Source organism: Macrobrachium nipponense, chromosome 15, assembly GCF_015104395.2.
Source record: "Macrobrachium nipponense isolate FS-2020 chromosome 15, ASM1510439v2, whole genome shotgun sequence".
NCBI classification, from domain to species: Eukaryota; Metazoa; Arthropoda; class Malacostraca; order Decapoda; family Palaemonidae; genus Macrobrachium; species Macrobrachium nipponense.
The window spans coordinates 25,395,199-25,417,258 of NC_087208.1; the positions used below are offsets into that span (position 1 = coordinate 25,395,199).

Sequence of the window (22,060 nt, forward strand, 5' to 3'; positions counted from 1 at the left end):
CGCTATCGAAGTGCCCTTGAAGAAGAGGCTGACGTTTACGCATTTTGCATAACTAAGATTAAATGCCGTTCGGTAGAGTGAGAGATATGGAATCCTGCTGAATTATCGTCGTATCTCTCTTTGCTTCATCACAAGAATGTATTTCCTTTGTGCGATGATTAAAAATCGGCTAAAGATAAGGAATGGTCCGAGTGGTTTGAACTGGGCGGGTGGTTGTAGGTGGTTGGATGCCGCTGCCCCCAGATGGCAGCAGCTGTGGCTGTAGTAGGCATACAGGCAGCGTGGGCCACAGCGACGTACACTCTGTTTCAATGAGCAAATCTCGTCCCTCCGGTTGAAACGCCACTTCCAATGGGACAACTCCATTGAAATATGAGTCTGGAAGGATGCGTTCATCTTTCCGAGTTCAAGTCGTCGAGAGGGACGCAGCCATTTCGTGTGATTTACAGTTTCTTTGTCTTTTGCACGAGTAAAGCGGCGAGGCGGCAGAAGGTGAGGAAAGAGAGAGAGAGATCTCTCTCACTCCGTCAGCTGATCGGCGGCACCCCCGCTAGCGGGGCCTGTCCTGAGACGCCGCCTTCCCTTATTTTCATGCGAATTGTGAAACAAGTATGCCCTGTGGCCTCGATCCCTGCCTTTGCGCCCTTCGCGGGGATGTGTGAGAAGGCGGAGGCGGGGGTTTGATGTTTGTCAAACGAATCGTTTGTGTATGAGAGAGTGGAATTGGCGTTTGACAAGATGCTTTGTTTTGGGGTGTTGGTTTGACCCGATCAGCTGAGTGTGTGTGTGTGTCTGCGAGGGGGGGGAGGAGGAGGAGGAGAGCGTGGAATGTTGCCATGTACCGAATTTCCTTTCTGTCCCGTGTTTGTCTTTTAAATTAAGACTACCCTTTTCCAATTTGGCCCTTCTCATTTGTTGCCAGGTTATGTAATGACCAACTTGCTCTGACAACCAGACCGAAGGCGTAGTGATGACGGCCGATGTCACTCGTCGTCCATGTGTTTTGCGAAAAGGTCACGATTTTTTTCAACAATTAAATTTAATGTTTCACATTGAGGGTACTTTATCGCCATCCATTCGTGCTTTATTCTCGCAGGAAATTCTTTAGTGACACAAATGAATAGAGTACTCTCACGCCCTCTGTCTGGAATTTGGCGGAAGTTTGAAAATGTATGATAGGACACAGTCGCTAATTGTCGAAGTAAAACAATTTGGTTATTTTTTTTTCACGTTCACTTTTGGTATAGTGTAATTTATCGACATCGAAATTCAATTAAATAGTACTTGGTGAAATGACCGTAATTACGTCTCTGTCCGTTGTTCACAAAAGGCCAAGGTTAAATAGGGTATGTGGTCCCAGGTCTTGGGTGCAACCTATCCTGACTGCCTTAAATGTACCCTAACCTAGAAAAGGTAGACAACTGAGGCTGTTTATTAATACTTAAAGATCTCTTGTGTTGTTTTATTGCGGAACAGTATTTTTCTGGGGTGCTAATATTACCATGGAATACTGGAATAGTATAATATTGCATACAGTTTATTCTGTACACTAGGCAAATGTTAGTTCTCCCCCATTGTTCTTTGTAAATTAATTTTGGCTTTGGTGCTGTTAAACTCTAGGTACAGCCTAAATTGAATGCAGCAAGTCCTTTGTTCTGTGTATATTGTATACAATAAAAGATTTGGGGGAATTTGTAAGTTAATCTGTTTGCAGAATTAACAAGAGCCTAGACAAAGCAGTTTTATACTGAATTATAAATTTTTTGGCAAAGTGTATATTAGGAAATGTGTATTATTTGCAGGAAAATTACGTTGGATAACAAGAGCGCAGACAAAGACTTGAAGGGAATCTAATTAGTTACACATTTTCCAAGAGAAGCTTTTGAGTAACTGGGCGTGTGTTTGTGTCAAGCAGTATAAGACTGAAAAAGGCTCATCTAATGTATGGTATATTATGAAGACTGAGGATATGCCCAATTTTATCACTACTTTTTACAGTTTTTAGGCCTTTTCCTTTGTCTCATTATAGCTTGTTTGCACACATAATTTCAAGAGTGCAGGGAAGTGAATAAACTTGAAATTAATCTTCTTATTTTTTCCAGGCAAAATGGTGTGTGTGTTCAATATGTGGATCCCCTGGCCCCCGCGTTCACGCCTGTTTGCACTGCATCCATTTTGCATGTTACCAGGATCACGTTCATGATCATTCCTCTTCGATGCAACATAATTTGGGTGAGATGGTCTTTGCTGATTACATATAGAAAACTGAGTAATTGTATATGGTATAGGCAAGGCTATATTTGTCTGCCTGCATAGCCTATTTTGCTTTGCTTTAGTAATTTTGTGAGTTGTATAGTTTTCTGTATTAATTTCTTGCTAGCACTGAATGATCATTTTGGACATTTTATGAGTATTATGTTTACTGATTGTTACCGCAAGGTTGGCATTTTCTAATCCCTAATTTGTTCATGAAACTTACTTGGCAGATATATATATAGCTGTATTCTCCGAAGTCCGACAGAATTTTCAAAACTCGCGGCACACGCAGTGGGAGGCCAGGTGGTTAGTACCCATTCCGCCGCTGGGAGGCGGATATCAGGAACCATTCCCATTTTCTATTCATATTTTTTCTGTCGCCGGTCGGTAAACACCTGTTTACAGACCTCCGCCCAGGATTTTTTGGACGTTATAAGTATCTGGATTGACTTTTGGTTTTGACTCTGGATTGTTGGATTGGCATACGCGATAGTGGACTGTTTTTGGATTTTGGATTGGCTTCTCTATGAACGTGATGTCGGGATCAAGTTCAGTGAGCTTCAGAGTGTGTGTGAGGAGTGATTGCAAGGTGAGGCTACCGAAAGCATCGGTAGACCCCCACACAGTATGTATGGGGTGTAGGGGGCATGTTTGTTTGCTGGTTGATCGTTGCATTGAATGCAAAAGTTTGACTGAGGATGAATGGAAGGTGTATGAATCCTATCGGCGTAAGTTGGAGCGCGATAGGATCAGGAGGTCTTCCTCTAAGAGCGGTTCTACGAAAGGTAAGGGAAGTAACATTTCGCCTATATTAACACCAGTAGAATTTGCTTCACCTAATCCTGTGTTGTTGCCTGAGGGCCCTAGTTCTGTGTCTGGAGAAGGTAATGCCCTTTCTCTGATTCTCAGAGTCATTGCGCACTCTAGAGTCCAAAGTGTTGGCCCTTGAAAACGGCTCGAGTAAAGTGTGTGATCGTGCCCCTAGTGTTGTGGAGGGGGCGTCAGATCGGCCCCATAATGCCTCTAGGTCTAGACCTCTGTCGGACTCCCAGACCTCAGGGAGTGGGCATGTCGAAAGCCGCAAGAGGGTTACGGGGGCTCCCCACCGATCTGGCGTCCCTTCGGCAGGACCTGTTGCTACTTCCCAGGCTGCCAAGGAGCGTGCTCAGGCTCGCATCCTGAAGGACTGTTTTTCGTCCTCCGAGGCGCCCTCCCCGCGCAAGGGGTGGAGCTCTCGGAGTGACTCGCGTCCGTTGAAAAGGACTTTTCCTAGGGAGGACGCTTTACGTCCCCTCTCTCCGCTCTCGTTGCGGTCTTTGCCTGCGTCGTATGACGCGTTTCCTCCACAGAAGAGAGGTAGGACGTCGTCCGAGGACGACGCTGAGAAGCGCTTCTCTCGCGCCTCGGAGAGGCAGGTTGCTGTTCCTGTGAGAAGGAAGGAGGCGTCCCCCCGCCCCTCGTCTTCTCGCAGGCGCAGCCCTTCACCTCCTCTCGGTTCTTCACCTACGAAGAGTATTCTTGCGTCGCTTCAAGACCAATTGTCGACCTTAATGGCTCGGAAGACTCGCCCAGCAGCAGTTGAGCCTAAGCGAAGGAAGGACGCTAGACTGCCTGTCAAGAGGACGAGGCAGTCTCCGTCTCTGTCTCCTCGTTCGTCGCTGTCTCCGCCCGCACGTCAGGACGCCTTTGAGGACGCTCGACAGGACGCCTTGGAGGACGCTTTTTGAAGACGCTCGGCCAGGACGCTTTTTGAAGACGCTCGTCGGGGTCGCTTTGTTTGACGCTTTGCCTGTGGAGAAGGCTTTTGAGAGCGCTCAGAAGGACGCTTTGGAAAGCGAAAGCTGGACGCTTGAGCGTCAAACGGAAGGACGCTCCTCGAGAGAGACTTAGAGTATCCTCTCTTGACGCGCAGCAGATGGTCAGGACGCTCTTCGTGGTTCGAGCTCTAAAGATCGACAGAAGGTCGGTCGCTTTGAAGAGGCGGATGTTAGTCTTCCTCGAAAGCCTTTGTTGAAGGCTAGACCCGTTGGGCGCACGCCCTCTCCAGAGGTTCTATCTCCTTTGCCTCTTCGGGAGGAAGGAGAACATAGTAGTCCGGCTGACTCAGTGGAGGAAGAACAGCCGTCAGTTTCGTCGGTTTCCGACTACAAGGTGCTGGTTAGACTTTTACGTTCTTTGTTTGGGGAGAAGTTCCAGCCTGCAGCTCCTAAGTCTCCGCCCTCTCAGTTTTCGTCTTCGAAGTCGGGCAAGGTTTCGGAGTGGTGGAGATGAAGACTTCCTTGTCCACTAAGAGAGCATTCAAGAAATTGCAGGACTGGATGGAACGTCGGAAGGATCAGGGCAGGTCGACTTTCGCCCTTCCTCCTTCAAGACTTAGTGGGAGAGGCGGCATTTGGTATGAGACCAAGTCTGAAGTAGGAATTAAGATCCCGTCTTCTTCCCAAGGGGACTTTGCTAGTCTGGTAGACGCCCAGAAGAGATCCCTTTTGTCGTCCGCGAAGATTTCTTGGACACCAACGGAGATCGACCATCACATGAAAGGTCTGTTAAAGACTCTGGAAGTCTTTAACTTCCTAGACTGGTGCCTAGGAGTCCTGGATCTTCAATCTAGGAGTCCTGATTCTTTGAGTCTGGGGGAGCTGTCCAATGTGTTGTCATGCATGGACAAGGCCGTCAGGGATGGTTCGGAAGAGTTAGTGTCTCATTTCGGCACTGCTTTCCTCAAGAAGAGAGCGCTCTTATGCAATTTCACAGCGAGGTCTGTTTCTGCATCGCAGAAAGCAGAGCTTCTCTTTGCACCTCTTTCGAGCCATCTCTTCCCCCAGGCTATGGTAAGGGACCTGGCAGTGAGCCTACAAGAGAAGGCTACCCAGGATCTCTTGGCCCAGTTCTAGACGTCCTGCAGTCCCTATCACGTCGTCGTCTGGACGACCTCCTAGGAAGGTTAAACCCTTTCGTAGCGCTCCTCCCTCGAGAGCTGCTCCTCGAGGGAGAGGACTTGCAAGAGGAAGAGGTTCCTTCAAACCTAAATCCGCTAAATGAGAAGAAAGTCCTTCAGATGCCTGTCGGAGCCAGGCTAAAGTTCTTTGCGGGGGCGTGGAGAGAGAGAGATACAGATGCGTGGTCCCTCAAGATAGTAGAACAGGGGTACAAGATCCCCTTTGTAGACCCTCCTCCTCTTTCAACGACTCCCAGAGATCTTTCCCCGTCGTATCAAGGGGAGAAACAGCAGGTTCTTTTAGATCTTTTGGAACAAATGATCACGAAAAGAGCGGTGGAGCAGGTCTTAGACCTGGGGTCACCAGGATACTACAACAGACTTTTCCTGGTACCAAAGCAGTCGTCGGGGTGGCGTCCAGTCTTGGACGTAAGCAGCCTGAATCTTTTCGTAGAAAAGAAAAAATTCAAGATGGAAACACCTCAGTCGGTTCTAGGAGCCTTAAGACCGGGCGACTGGATGGTGTCCTTGGACCTGCAGGACGCATACTTTCACGTGCCTATCCACCCTCTTTCAAGAAAGTTTCTGAGGTTTATGCTAAGGGACAAAGTTTGGCAATTCCGAGCCCTTTGTTTCGGTTTAAGCACGGCTCCGATGGTATTTACCATGCTCATGAAGAACGTAGCGAGATGGTTACATTCTGCAGGAATAAGAGTGTCCCTGTATCTCGACGATTGGCTTATCAGAGCATCGTCAGAAGAAAGGTGTCTGAAGGACCTTCACTTCACGTTGGCCTTGGCGAAGTCCCTGGGACTTCTAGTCAACCTCGAAAAGTCACATCTGACCCAATACAGTCCATCGTGTATCTGGGGATTCAGATGGATTCAGTGGCTTTTCGAGCGTTTCCGTCCCAGGAACGACAGCGGCAAGGCTTAGAGAGAGTTTCGGCCTTCCTGGGGAAGGAAGCTTGCTCGGCGAGGGAATGGATGAGTCTGCTGGGAACCATTTCATCGCTGGAAAAGTTTGTTTCCCTGGGAAGACTTCACCTCAGACCTCTCCAGTTTTTCTTAGCAGACGAATGGAGAGTCAGAGAGGATCTGAATGCGACCCTTTTCATCACCAAATCGGTGAAGAACCATCTAAGATGGTGGTTAGATCCTCGGAAGTTTCGAGAGGGGTTGTCCCTAAAGCTTCTGAGCCCAGACCTAGTGTTGTTTTCCGACGCCTCGTGTCGGGATGGGGTGAGCAACACTGGGAGGGGAGGAAGTGTCAGGCACCTGGAGGGGGGAACAGGTGTCCTGGCACATCAATGTAAAAGAACTAGCGGCGGTTTTCTGGCGCTAAAGTTCTTCCAACGAAAGGTTGCAGAGAAAGTAGTCCAAGTCAACTCGGACAACACCACAGCCCTGGCGTACCTAAAGAAGCAGGGAGGTACACACTCCCGTCCTCTGTTTTATTTAGCGAGAGGGAGATTCTGCTGTGGGCAGATGCGAGACGGATAAGGATCCTGACGAGATTTATCGCGGGAGTCCAGAACGTCAGAGCAGACCTTCTCAGCCGACAAGATCAGATCCTGCCGACGGAATGGACGTTGCACCAGGACGTCTGTCGAGAGCTCTGGAGGCTGTGGGGGTGTCCGCTAGTCGACCTTTTTGCGACGTCGAGAACAAAGAGGTTGCCTCTTTATTGCTCCCCGGTGCTGGATCCGGGAGCAGTCGCGATAGACGCTCTGCTCTGGGACTGGACGAACCTAGACTTGTATGCCTTCCCGCCATTCAAGATCATGGGGGAAGTAGTAAGGAAGTTCGCGGCTTCGGAGGGGACGAGGTTGACCCTGATCGCCCCGATGTGGCCCGCGAAGGAATGGTTCACGGAGGTAATGTCATTCATCATAGACTTTCCGAGGACCTTGCCCTGGAGGAAAGATCTACTCAGACAGCCCCACTTCGCAAGATATCACCGAAACCTCTCCGCTCTGGGTCTGACTGCGTTCAGACTATCGAAAAGCTGGCCAGAGCGAGAGGTTTTTCTAGAGCAGCTGCAAAGGCGATCGCCAATGCTAGGAGAACGTCCTCGAGAGCTGTTTACCAGTCGAAGTGGGCTTCCTTCAGGGCATGGTGTAGAAAGGAGGGAATTTCCTCTTCCACTACCTCTGTGAGCCAGATAGCCGATTTCCTGCTATTTTTTAAGAAATGTACAGAAGCTGGCTGTCCCGACCATCAAGGGATATAGGAGTATGCTGTCGGCAGTCTTCCGACACAGAGGACTTAACCTGTCTGATAATAGGGATCTTCACGATCTCCTGAGATCATTTGAGACATCCAAGATACCTCAGGCGAGGCCTCCTTCTTGGAACTTGGATTTAGTCCTTAGACTTTTAATGTCGAGTCCTTTCGAACCTCTACATGAAGCGTCGCTTAGGAACTTGACTAAGAAGGCTCTTTTCCTAACTGCTCTGGCGACGGCGAAGAGAGTTAGCGAAATTCAGGCCATTTGTAAGAGAGTGGGCTTCAAAGGGGACAACGCTGTCTGCTCTTTGAGTCCCACTTTCTTAGCAAAGAATGAAAACCCGTCGAACCCTTGGCCAAGGAGCTTCGAAATCAAGGGTATGACAAGCCTTGTGGGTCAAGAACCTGAGAGAGTCCTGTGCCCTGTCAGGACTCTAAAGTTTTATGTCCACAAGACTAAAGAGGTACGAGGTCCCTCAGATAATCTCTGGTGTTCGGTTAAACGACCCGATATACCATTGTCCAAGAACGCTTTGGCGTTCTTTCTGAGGGACGTCATTAAAGAGGCTCATTCGTCTTCCACACAGATCGATTTGAGCCTCTTGCGAGTGAAAGCTCACGAGGTCAGAGCTGTCGCAACCTCGCTTGCCTTCCAAAGGAACATGTCGATCAAGGACATCCTTGACGCCACCTTTTGGAGGAGCAATTCAGTATTCGCCTCACACTACTTGAGAGATGTGAGAACGATATACGAGGACTGTTGTTCTCTTGGGCCATACGTTTCTGCAGACACAGTCTTGGGGGCTGAAGGTAGCTCTCTCCCTATCCTTTAGTTAGGTTTAGGTTAGGTTTTAGTTGTTGTGTTTTTTGGTTGTGGTGAGGCTTTGGTGAAGACCTCCCATCTCTTAGCTTAGTGTTCAGGGGGTCTTGGATAGTTGGTCAGGTGGTGGTCAGTTGCTTCGTTGCCCTCATTTGTATGGCTCTATGCTCTTGTCACATTGAGGTCACGTCCCCGTTGACAGAGCATCCAGAGCGCACCAGCACTACAGGTCTCCACCTGGCTGGCAACTCTGGTTAAGCACAAGCAGGCTGCAGTGACAGTAATCACAGAGTCTACTTTGCTAACAGGTGAGGAACCAAGGTGTATATCATCTACTTAATTTAAGTTTCCTACAAATCCTATTCTGTCTCTTCCCACCATCCGAAGGTGGGATTCAGCTATATATATATCTGCCAAGTAAGTTTCATGAACAAAATGTTATTGTTATAATACAATTAAGTTTGTTCATACTTACCTGGCAGATATATATAATTAAAGTGCCCACCCACCTCCCCTCAGGAGACAGTGGCACTGATAAAATATGAATAGAAAATGGGAATGGTTCCTGATATCCGCCTCCCAGCGGCGGGAATGGGTACTACCACCTGGCCGCCACTGCGTGTGCCGCGAGTTTTGAAATTCTGTCGGACTTCGGAGAATACAGCTATATATATATCTGCCAGGTAAGTATGAACAAACTTAATTGTATTATAACAATAACATTTTAATGTGTATGCATTCCTGCTGACCTTCTAATACCTCTTGAGAGTTGAACAGAGCATGGTATTTTTCACAGTGTACCCCTGGAGATAGTAATAACATTTTTACCCACCTAAAACTAAATTTGTATGGGTAAGTCCTTGAATGTTTTCAGACTATCTAGTTTTCACTACCCACTTCATTTCAATTCAACAGTGGCTGCATTATGTGTATCGTCACCAGTAGCAAGTATAATAGCTCCCAAGTTTATTAATGGAAGTTAGTATTTAAAATAATTTGTTCCCCAAAGGAATATGCACATATGCTTTCTCGTTGCTCTTGCAAGACGTGATTCAGCTCAGTGACTCAATTAGAAAAACAATTTATCAAGTAGGCCTTTGATTCACTTGTGGGTCAGCCCTCCCCTTCCATTTTGTTCTTGGCTGTTTATGAGCATGCTCGTCACTGCGCTCATCTCCCGTTTAGCCGAGATTTGTCTTTGTGTGTGTCGTGTTCGTGCCCTTATGTGTTTTCCTCTGTGGGGTTATTACCCTCCCAGTGTCTTGTGTGACTCCAGTAGCCCAATGTGTTATTACTCTAAGTTTTACCATGGTTTTCGTTCCGAATGGAGGCATTTCTATTATTTCTTTTGTGCTTTTGCGAGTCTGTGGTCAACTTCCTTTGTGTGACCTAGTGGGTAGTGTGGCGCCTACGTACATATGTGGCTGTGTTAGCCACACTTGTTTCATGGCTACTATGAAGGACATGAAACCGATTGTCATTTTGTGGGGCAAGGCCAAGCCCTTTAATAATTTTTTGTCCCCAATAGCAGTAGATCCACACACATTATTTAGTGTTAGGCATGAGAATGCATGAGTGAGGCCACACGTGAAGATTGTGTTTTGGTTATTGGGAAAGAAAATGAAAATTTACATACTTTACAGTATGTGAAATGTAGCAGGGGTTGGATAAAGATGGTTAGGAAGGCCCTGAAACATTATGAAGGAAGAGCTTACATGAAGGTCTCAGTTAGACTGGCGTGTGGCAGTCCTATGAGACTATTTAATGTACAACATTAGTTGATGGTGAAGACTGCAGATAAATGCAAAACACTAATGTCTAAAGGAGATTTGAACAATTCAACAGAATCTGTTCTACATATGAGTCTGACCAACAAAGATTCACTGAACTTGTTTCCTCCTTAATTGAATTCTTACTCTTATTAACTTGTCCTATTGTAACTTAACCTCAAGGAGGACATGTATCTGTAGCCCATAGCTTTAAGTAAGTGTCATAATAATGTGTGGACTAGCAGTCTTTTTATGCAATACTTTATGAAGCCATCAATGGCTGTACAACAAGCCTTTATGAAATAGTGTGTACGAGCCATTAGGACGGATATTCTGGCCTAAATGATTGAGCAACAGTATTAATGACAGAGGCTAGTTTTTATGATCCTTAGGATAAGGGAAAATGAAGATTAATAATCTTGGAATAGAACAGTCAGTGCATTTACAGAAGTGCTGCAATAAGTGGTTGAAATGTTTTAAAGGTAGAAGAGTGGAAAGATATGACAGAAAATTAGCATAAACAAAACAAAGCTTGGTGATTGGAAAGGAGGTACAGGAAAAAGTAGAATCAGCAAAGTGACTTGTGATTGTTGTGGGAAGGTTGTGTAAGGTTAATTCTTCACTTTGTCCTGAATGTTAGAAAATATACCTGGAGTAAGAAAGATTGTTCATAGTTAAAATGCATTACAAAAGCATAATGGGAAGAGAGCAGAGTTTAGAATGCTGTTTTGATAAATGGGCTTGCATTAAAAGAGAAAGGAGTATTTCTGTTAATTAGGGGACAAACTGGAATGTAAAGCAGTAAGGGCATAGCTGCAGCCTGGATGGAATAAGGGGAAAGGACTAGATTGTTGGGAAAAAAATGTGCTGAAGATGAGAGTAAAAGCTTGATACTACAGGCAGTCTTTGGTTAATTGCAATCTGGTTTTATGGCACTTCTCTAGTGCCAAAAATCAGCGATTTTCAGCGTCACAATGCAGCGATTTCTGGTTATCAGTGCTGATAACAGAGTAATCAGCATACCTAAGAAAGGTGCCATCAACCAGTTATCTGCGTGAGAATGCTTTCATGTTCACATGCCCGGGAATTCCAAACAACAAATTCAAAACAACAGGGGGCAAACTAAACCGGCTTTAAAAGGACGGAGGCAAAGCACGTCCTCTCTTAAAGGCGGTAAGAATATAACTGACGGGGTCACGAGTTAAAGAGGGGTATGTCGGTGGCTCCACATGTCTCGTGACCAAGCACAGATGCCAATAGTCCCTTGCGTACACAATTATTTTAAACTTTACCGGTTTCGAGCTGGCGCCGAGTATTTATTGTAATGTTAAGACCTCAGGTTTGTAAGTTATGAAAAATACAAATTGGTTAAAAATTTGTCCTTTTTTGGTTATCGGGAACTTTCGCTTACCATAAAGCCCTAAGAACGGAAACCTCGCCGATAACCGGGACTGCACTGCTATTTGCAGTACAAGCACTGGCAAAGGAAATGGGGTAATGGGAATTTAAACATTCTAGGGTCATGCATTTTCAAAATGCATGACCCTAGAATGTTAAAATTCACAGCCTGAATGCAGTGGGGTGGGGGATTGCATTATGAATGAGGAATCAGTATGTGGAACATGGAGGGTATTTTTTTTACTCTAAAACTATTGAACATTGTTCATTGTTATCTCAAGAAAATTTGATTGGTTGTTAATGTTACTGTTAAACATCGGTAATTTGCTGTAATTGAAAAAAATTTTTTAGCAGCTGTTCATTGTAATTTAGTATTTTACAATTCCTGTATGTTCTCCTACTTTTCACTTGGAAAGAGTATTTCATGAAAACTATCCATGACTGCTACATGAATTGGATCCTGACATACTGTATTCAAAATTCAAGGTGCACACTTATGTTGCAAGCCACAAGAATGGAAAAAAAACTGGAATGAAGTAAATTTAGTGCCGGCATTCACACCACCTGAAGTACAAAGTTTACATACAAAAGGCTTATGGTTAACCAGGTCAAAGTAACTGGTGAACTAAAATTCACACAAGTGTGTATGTACTTGTTTATAGTCAGATTCAAGAGGTTGTCTTATGTGTAGAAATGAATCTTATTTACTATTGATGGATACTTGTTTATGCCCTTCTGTGTGTAATTAATTTGATAATGGTTATGAGACTTTGCGATTTATTGTAGTCTCAAATGGTTAACCATTATATAAGCTCGTGTACATACCCTTTATGATGTAGTGTTGGTGGGCTTAGTTCGACTGGTATACTACAGGTTACTGATCTGGTACTCTTGTTGTCTTCTGGACTAGCAAGGAGATGAAGTGGCTGTTAGTCTTTATGAAATCTGAAGCTTATCAGTATGCTGTATCCTTTGTGACAATATGAGGCTGAGACTGGATCAGTCATGTCTGCTTGGTTAGGATTTGCAGGACATTTTTTTGATGATGGACAGTACTTTCATGTTTTGCAGTATCCACCAATAATGGTATTAACGTTGCTGCTTTTTGTTTATTCCTTTAATTTTTTTTTTCTGTCTGACAGCTGCATCAATGAATCTTATATTCTAAAAAAATTTATAAAAAGCAATTGAAACATCTTTAACCAGAAGTTATGCTTTGTCACCTTCATGAGACTCATTATGATAGGTAATATTTTTAGAGTTGCCACTTTCTTTTATCGTTTTGAGGTTGACTCAGTTTTAAGAGGCTCTCAGATTGTAAACTGCCATGTTTTTTTGCCTTAAGTTTCTATGATTTTCCAGCTTCCTAGTTCCTGTAGGGGGGTAGTGCTGTCGATGCACCTCATGCGGTGCAATGTAGGCATTACTTAAGGATCTTTGCAGCGTCCCTTCGGCCCCTAGCTGCAACTACTTTCATTCTGTTAACTGTACCTCCTTTCATATTACCTTTTTTTCATCTTACTTTCCACCCTTTCCTAACACTATTCATGGTGCAATTGTGAGGCTTTCCTCCTGTTGCACCTTTCAAACTTTTTCACTGTCAATTTCTGTTTCAGCGCTGAATGGCCATAGTTGCCCCAGTGTTGGACATTATGCCTAAAACCTAAAAAATAAGAAAAAATAAAAATCAATCCAGCTTCCTAGTAACCACCATACATGAATGAATACAATATATGTAATACCCCACCAAGTTACATTCCCAGGATGCATATGGCTTACCTTAATTATTTTGATTTGTTATTAAATGAGAGGTGAAAACTGAAGCAAGGCTGGTTTTCCATTTGTGTTCCTAAGTGAATTTGTTTGTTGATATAACTTCTGTCATCAACATGGGCATTATTCTGCTATTACCTCTGCTCGGTTTCTCTTTCACTCATGGTCATTCTCTTCTTTGGGGAGCTTTCTTGGTTAGTCAAAGACCTTTAGGCAAGGTATGATGAATGTATGCACATTCAGAGTTGCATGATAAAATATGCAAGTCCATGCCATGCTGTGGCATGTTCTACATGAATGCAGGTACATTTTGCTTAATTGCAAAGTTAATGGTTTAATTTAAATTTGCATTCATTTTGAAAAATAATTGATAATGATGTTCTATGTCAGCTAGACCATCATTTTTTGTGTCCAGTTTATTAACATGGATGGTATCACTGTGGTTTTTTTTTTTTTTTTTTTGTGTGATTACGTACTCCCTGTGCTTGGCAATATATTATCCTATTTTTATAGACACACACTGTACAGTTGTACAATTTTTTTTTTACTACGCTAACGGGATTACCACAACCTAAGTGGTGTGCAGTTGTAGAATTTATTTTAAAATGTCAGAATAGTAGGTTACAGCAGATTTTGATTTTGATGTTAATGTAAATGGATTTTGCAGCTGCTGATGTTGAGCAAGGCCAGATCTTGTGCATGGCTTGTGGAGATTATGTCTATGACTCTGAGGTTGGGAGGATTGCCAAGGCTTGCCGTGAAAAATCCCGTCGATCGCTTGGTCTTGACACTGAATACAGGTCATGGCAGCCAGATGAAATGGAAATGACACTCTTGCAGACTCATCCAAAAAGGAGGAGGCCAACTGCAAATTCAACTATTGGTATGATTTTTTACAATGTATGGTCACGTGTTTTTTCAGATGACGTGCATAGTAGTTTATATGACGTTTAAATACATAAGAGGGAATCACACTTCATTTGCATTTAATGACTTGCATCCTTTGCATTTTCAAGTTCTTCGGTAATGACTTGAATTTTCCATTTGTATTATAAACCATTTTTTTATACAGCAATTGTGCAATGGAAATTTTAAAAGATTAATACTTTATTATTTTTAATTGCAAAACTAGAGAAATAACATATAGAAAATACTGCTCATTGGATAGAAATACTAATTGAAAACAATAAGGTATTGAATTTTTCCTTTTATCATTTGGCACAAATAGTGGCAAACTTTCTTCTTTACAGGTCTTCGAGGTTTAATCAATTTAGGAAATACTTGCTTTATGAGCTGCATAGTGCAGGCATTGACGCACACCCCTTTACTTAGAGACTATTTTCTCTCGGACAAGCATGTCTGCCAATTTAACAATGATGCTTCACGTTGCTTGGTTTGCGAAATCTCCAGATTATTTCAAGAGGTATGTGTTTAACTTATTTTTATATATGATGCTGCCTGGTTTTTATTTTATTAGGCAGTAATCTAGAAGTATTTCATTATTATTACTGAAAACAATTACAGTAGAACCCTGGTCCTTGACTGTATTAGAACTTGACGTAATAGGATTTTTATGCAAAATTTTGAGTAAATATTGCATCAGTGCTTGAACAAAAAACCAGAAACTGATTCAATGATCCTTATGATTTTTGTAAAAGTGTTTCAGTCAGTCACTGCTAGTTGGCATTTTTGTTGCTGTTGTTTAAAGCTCACTCACTCTGCTGCTATTGTTTTGAGGAAGTACCTGCTTGTACAGGGATATTTTCTTAGTTTTTGTGGCTTTGTGTGTTGTATTTTGATTCAGTGATGGGTCCCAAGACAGCCATTGTAGACGAGCTTAAGAAGAAAATGGTAAGAACCACAGTTGAACTTGGAGATTATTGAAAAGTACGTATATGATAGGGCATTTGTGTGACTGGTTTAGCATCTTATTGTTATTATTATATTAATTTACTGTTAAGAATTAGGTTTGTTTTTCAATGTTTTATTATAGCAAGTTTTTTGCTTACCCAGTGCATACTATACATACCTTACCTAGTCTATGTTGCTCAGTCAACCATAGGTAAAACAGCTTCATTGGACATACGATAGATAGTCTTTTTGATGCAGTATACAGTCCATTTCAGCGCTATGCTGTAAGTTGTTTTCCACTGTAAGTCGGTTTTTCGTCGTCAACAGCGTTTTAACACCGCTCACAGTGCCATAACTCAAGTTATGGTAACGTAACTTGATGTTGCCTCAAGTTCCAGCGTTGTAAGCACCGTTAAATTTATTCTCATAGGGCGCTGTAACTAATGCAACATAAGTTACGGCACTGAAAAAGTGCTGTAGTCGAGGATGCACTGTACATTTATTTAAAATAAAATTTTAAAAAAATGTCTAAAACAGCATACAGTGGTACCTCGACATACGAAAGGCTCAAGTTATGAAAAACTCGAGATACGAAAGCAAATACGAAAAATTTTACGGCTCTACATACGAAAATTGCTCAAGTTACGAAAGGTTGTTGCTGTAAAGTCCCGAGATTTGCCCGGACCACCGAGAACAATTTTAAAACTAGCGCGCCGCCAACTGAGTAAACTCGCCACCATCCTCCCGCTCTCCCATTGGTTCCTGATGCTAGTCACCCCATAAGATCCTGCTCTCCTATTGGTCTGCATCTACCCCTTGTGCTTTATGTATTCCATTGGTAAAAGGATGCTGTAAATTGAAAAACTTATTCAGGCAATACATTTAATAAAAAAAAAAAAAAACTAGGTAAAGATAGAATAAAGAATAGAAATGAATGGTTATTATACTGTTTGGTAGTTTCAGTAGTTGAAGAGAGATAATGAAAATTTATGGCTTACTGTGTACTAGGAAACGTGATTGCCTGGCAATTGTTCGATACTCGTAAGTGCTGGATGTAAACAGAAGTTTGGAAGCTTTTTTTTTTTTTTTTTTATTTTTTTTTTTTTAGTTAATGGTTACTTAATAATTATTTGAAATGAGTACATGCAATAAATCTAATAAAAAAAATTGTGAATTAGATATCATAAAATATAAAATAAATCAGACTGCCAACAAATACGTATTTTTTAGAATTCTTCTTCTGTTTTAATATTAAGTTACGTATATGTTGCATTATAGCTGTCAGTAACTCGGTATCTCCATTAGGTAAATATAGAATAAAGAATAGAAATTAATGATTATTATACTGTTTGGTAGTTTCATTAGTTGAAGAGAGATACGAATGAAAATTTATGGCTTACTGTGTCCTAGGAAAAGTGATTGCTCGGCGTTCGTTTGGTACTCGTAAGAGCTGAATGAAAACAAATGATTGGAAGGTTTTTTTTCTTTTTTTGTTTGTGTATTATAGTTAATGATTGATTAATAATTATTTGAAATGAGTACATACTGATTATTATACATTTTATTGGCATATTCTAAGCTTTTAGCTCTTCGGTTCAGATGCCAGAATCTAAGGTTCAGATGCCAGAATCATAGACTAGGCTACAGTAGCAACCGCTAACATAGGCTAGGCTTATTGCTAAGGGACATATGCTAAAGTCCTAATATATGCAGTAAAAATGGGGTTGAACATTACATGCAGTTGAATATTACTCAAGTATGTACAGTATTTTGCCTTTTTGGAGTCATATTTCTTCCGTCGGATCGGTGTCGTAACCCTAGAACATGTGTTGTAGGCCTGGAAATATAATTTACTGGAGTGGTTGTGTAGGGCTTGGAACAGATGAGGCATTTTACATGTAAAATACGGTTCAAGATATGAAAAACTCATGATACGAAGGCCGCCTCGGAACGGATTAATTTCGTATCTCGAGGTACCACTGTATATCATTTATTTAAATGTAATTTAAGTGTAGTGCTTGTATAAAAAGGCAAGGTTAGGGTAATAACAGGTGGCCAAGAACAAATTAATCCGTTTTCACTTATGTCTGATGGAAAAAATTGATTCAGATCTCTTAAATGAATCTCATCTTGATGCTGCCTCTGGAATGGATTAGCATTAAGGTCCAGGGTTCTACTATACTGTTTCAATGGCATTCGGCTGATACAAGGTATCTAGATGATAAATAAAGTGTGTAGTAAAATATACAGTTGCTGCTGTTTATTTATTAGCTCATACAAGCAGTCATCCACAGAGGGTATGAATAGAATACAAAGGTGTACAGGTATACATAGCAGTGGAGGTGGTTTTCAGGTAAGCAGAAGTCTGGGCAGGTCAAATTGTCATTTGTCAGTTGTGATACCTTATGTTTTCACTGAAGTTCACATCTGAAGGCAATGGGAACTTCTTAGTAATATTGATCAGGGAAGTTGGGAGGTTTCTGCTGGTGTGTCCTCCACTGTGATGGTTATTCATTTTATTTCTAAATTTTTCTAGTTTGGCATTTGGTGCTGTTTGGTTACTAAAATTTCTTTTTTGTTTGTCTGTCTGAAGTTGGTGTTTGGGATCAGCCCTTTTTCTGTGTTCTTTCTTACGTTGTTTATTGTTACTCTGGGAATGGCACTCCATTCTAGTGGTAGTATTTGTTGCAGAATTTGTGCAGGACTATTTTCCAAGGATTGCAAGGCTTCAAGAAGGAGCAGGTGTTGATGGTCTGGTGCCATGTTTATAATTTTAATGGCCTTAATCAATTTGGCTCTTTCTGACCTTCTGTTCACGTAATTGAAGTGATGGAATTTGGCATCTTTAAGTAGTGACATTAGAGATGCTGTGAGAACTTAGTGGTTGCCATCCCAATGTATAAGTGGTGGTGTCCATCCATCAGGCATGTAAATTCATAATGACTGTACTGTTCTAAAACAAGCTTCTTATGATGAGGTGGCTGGTTTTTATATTTTTATAGATAATGATCAGTTGGATTTTTAAAATTTTTGGTCCCAAGGAGAAATTTTATTCTTTCTGTGGGCATTTCATCTTCCAGGTGTTTTGATTGTACCAATTTTGCCCTCTGCTAGTAGAGCTTTCATTGGTATGCCATTTACTGCAATTCTGGCTTGCTGTTCATCTATTTTATTCAAGAAGCTGTGGTTGTTGAGTATACAGGTAGTTGTCGACTTACGACCGCAATTGGTATCGACCAACCAGTCGTAAATCGATTTGGACGTAAGTCTGCCAATGTTAATTTACCGAAAGAATATTAGGCTAGCCTAGCCTACCCTAGGGTAATTAGTACCATCTTTACATCTAGGGTAGCCTAGCCTACACTACACAGCATACTTTATACATCTATGGCATAGTCATTATTAATTTCAGCAAATTCTCTAGGTTCAATGCACATTTGCTTATAATAATTCAGTACAAAGAGAAACTGAGTAACATTTAACAAGTTACCCTCGCGTATACATACGATGATGATATCATCATGTACGTACATATATTGTACGTATATTTATGAATACACTAGCCTAATCTACAGTATACTACTGCATATTATACGGTATAATTCAGTAATTTATTAGCCAATTTTGGATGTTCAATGCATTCTGACTATGATATCACAGAAAGGAAAAATTGGACGCAAAATGGGAATCGGATTCGGACCGACATCAGCATTACTTACCTAATTGAGCGATGTCAGGCTGCTTTAGTTAATTAATTTTGCAATCTTTTTATTTTTCTTTAGACACTATCATATTTCATAGTTGTTATGATTTCTTTAAATTTTTATACAATTTGTGCCGTCTTTCTACACATCACATTGTGTCATAGGTTGCGTACTTTTGTGAAGTTAAAGTCAAACCCGTTTCTCTACACATCATACTGTTTCTTATTGCTACGTTTGTCAGGTTTGATTCAAACACTGCTTGCTACAGTACAATTGTTTTATTGTGGAAAGCATACAAAAATATAAAATACAGATGCAAAAAAAAAATACATATGCACACATGGACATACAAAAATTGAAAACTAGTACATCAAATTAAAAACTTATTGACAGCTAGCATCACTGGTGCTTGGCTGTGGGTCGTTGGCATCATCAGCTGGGGCAACGCTCAGTGTGGCGGGAGTTGTTTGTTTTAAAAACATGGTTAGCTAGGTCTGAATTGCTTGCTTCTTTTTTTCGTCGTAAATTTCACGATATGGATGAAACGCAATCTTCGCAAACCTGTTATTGTCTCCTCAGAGCAATATACTTCTGGTTGTTTCATATTGCCTCAACTTTCCTTAGAGAATCTTTCCATTCTTCCAGGTCTCGGTTTTTCATATAGGCCTACTGGACTTTCGCACTTCTAATGTACAGTCGACCCCCGCTATTCCCAAACTCGATTCACAGATTTTTCCATGGGCCGTATATACCCATTAATTGTGGAAAATTTTGGGGTATTTTTCACTGAGAAATATTCACAAATTACTGTACAGTGGTACCTCGAGATACGAAAGGCTCTACTTATGAAAAACTCGAGATATGAAAGCCAATACAAAAAATTTAACGGCTCTACATACGAAAAGTTTTCAAGATACGAAAGGTTTCTGTAAAGTCCGAGATTCGCCCGAACCACCGATAACAATTTTGAAACTCGCGCGCTGCCAACTTAGTAGACTCGCCACCATCCTCCTGCTCTCCCATTGGTTCCTGATGCTAGTCGTGGCCATGAGATCCTTCTCTCCTATTGGCCAGCGTCCCTCCCATAATGCATATATGTACGTGGTGGCGTGCCTCGGCCACTCGGTACCAGCATTGTTATAGTACGCACGCGGTATTTTTAAAAAAAAATTCTCACATCTTTTCACAGAAAATGGAAAAAGAAGAGCACCTCTTGAGTGACGGCATATATATGATATGATTGACCAAGATCTCTCTTGTGGGATAAGTGACCAAGATCTCTCACATGGGATAAGTGATCAAGGTCTCTCTCATGGGATAACTGGAATCTTTGCAAGGTTGGTACAATCTCCACTCCCTGCTGAACAGAGGGTGTTGACCAATCATTTACAACATGCATACCAGTATAATCAAGGTACTTCAGTTTATTTTGAGGGTCAGCAGCCGAACATTCAGTACCCAAATCAGTTGGACAGAGAGCATTTGGTTGAACAGGGTTTTGATGGACACCAGGGCCAACAGAGTCATGAGGTGCAACAATTAGTAGATTATTATCTAGACGGCCAGCCGTTAATGAACACAACGAGTTTATAGAAAAAAGACACCCCGAAAAGGCTCACACAGGTCGTATGCTTGCGCAGTTCGATGACGTTTGCCAGAGTCGTTTCAGGAACATTGTGAAAAGTAGGCAGAAGCAATCTTCCTTGGATCGTTATTTTTTAAAGAGGCCTTTAGCATTAGCAGGAGTAAGCAAAAAGGAAGAACCAAGTGATAAAAAACAGAAAGTTGAAAGTAGTGGTGAAGTTGAAATTCTGTAAAAAAAAAAAAAAAAAAAAAAAAAAAAAAAAAAACCTACGTAAAGTAAAAAAAAAAAAAAAAAAACGTTAAAAATCAAAAAAGAAAAAAACTGCAGAAATTAAGGATGTTCTAGCCGCTTTTCATAAAGTGCAATCGTTTGTCCTCCTCCTCCTCTGCCGCCACTTTCGGAGATAGCCTCACTCGAAAGGAAAGCTTCCACATTTTACGTACAGTATTTCTTGTATACCATGTACACTAATACACTTTATTTACAGGTTATTTTGCATTTGTTCCGATACGTAATACAAACCATCGGTCCTTTAACAATAGGAAGTAGCTAAGCGGCAGCTGGAACGGTCGTAAGCTTCGAACAAGGGGAGAACGGGTAGTTAACTGCTTGTCGACAGTCGCGCGCCGCGCGACTGGGAGGTAAACAAATCACTTTTGCTTTCGGCCAGCGGGTGTGAAGGACGTGTTCGTCATCGCTCTCTGCCCGTCTTCATCGTCGTATGCTTTGTTTATATTGTGTTTTCTACTAATGGTTTGTTTGACTTGAAAATGAAACTGTAAGTACACTGTTTTCATTTTCATTACTTAATTATGAACCCTTGAATTATGTCTCGGTGCCGAGGGCGGGGCGCGCTCGCGCCGAGTCATGTATTTGGGCGAAAGGGTGTAATTGAAAAATGTAAGTACTTTTTTCATTATATTTTTGCCCTGTGCGTTCGTTACCGAGAGTGTGAGTGCGCTCGGCACGAACTTTAATTTTGTAATATTAGAATGCAATGAAAGTGGATTCGCAATTGCAATATTCTTTTCATTTTCATTTGTTTATTGGTTGCATGAATTTAATCTGGATCAATTTTCGTTCTTACCCGGGAATTGATCCTTACGATTTTTTATGTGAAATGAAATCGCAAGTGCAGTATTCTGTTTCATTTTCATATATATATTTTATGATAGCATCATATTATTGGATCAAGTTTCCGTTCTTACCCGGGAATATTGATCTTTTCTCCTTTAAGTTCTATGAAGTGAATCGCAAGGGCAGTATTCTGTTTCATTTTCATATTACTTTTCACTGCTGTGCGGGGGTGGGGGAAGCGAAGGTCTGCCAGGAAGTTGGTAGCCGATTCTTCGTCTTCCTTCCTGCCCCCCGCTCAGCTTCTTCATTGTATTTTGTATGTGGGGGCTTCCTTGCGTTCGGGGTGGGGCATGTCTTCCCCCCGTGCGTGAGGGAACCCCTCTTACTAATCTATCTATGTTACCGCAGGTGCTACATCCGTGGGAGACGACCTTGAATGTAGATGTAGATCCTCACGAGGTTTGTACTCGTTGTCGGGGGCGAGAGTGCTCCCGCAACGAGCCCTGTGTAACGTGTATGCATTCGTCAGAGGCCGCAGTGGGTGCTGTACGAGGACACAAGAAGTCATCGGAAGTCCAGTGACTCCTTTGGTAACGGACGTCCAGTTGTACTCGGGGTCTTCCGTCCGCTCTGGGTGGGGTTCTCTCCCCCCAGGCGCGAG

General features: G+C 42.1%; 1 protein-coding gene across 2 annotated transcripts in view; it reads left to right on the forward strand.

Annotated features, from left to right (window-relative positions):
- Positions 1-237: 237 nt before the first annotated feature.
- Positions 238-22,060, forward strand: part of LOC135227045 (ubiquitin carboxyl-terminal hydrolase 22-like) — a 61,606-nt gene continuing 39,783 nt past the window's right edge. Inside the window, exons 1-4 of one of the 2 annotated variants that reach the window (XM_064266841.1) lie at positions 238-492; positions 2,103-2,232; positions 13,850-14,065; positions 14,433-14,605. In XM_064266841.1, the coding sequence (XP_064122911.1) occupies positions 373-492; positions 2,103-2,232; positions 13,850-14,065; positions 14,433-14,605 (639 nt within the window). In that variant the 5' untranslated portion in view covers positions 238-372. Of the gene's footprint in view, positions 493-519; positions 610-2,102; positions 2,233-13,849; positions 14,066-14,432; positions 14,606-22,060 lie in introns of those variants that run through there. The other variant, XM_064266842.1, reaches the window with a different exon arrangement.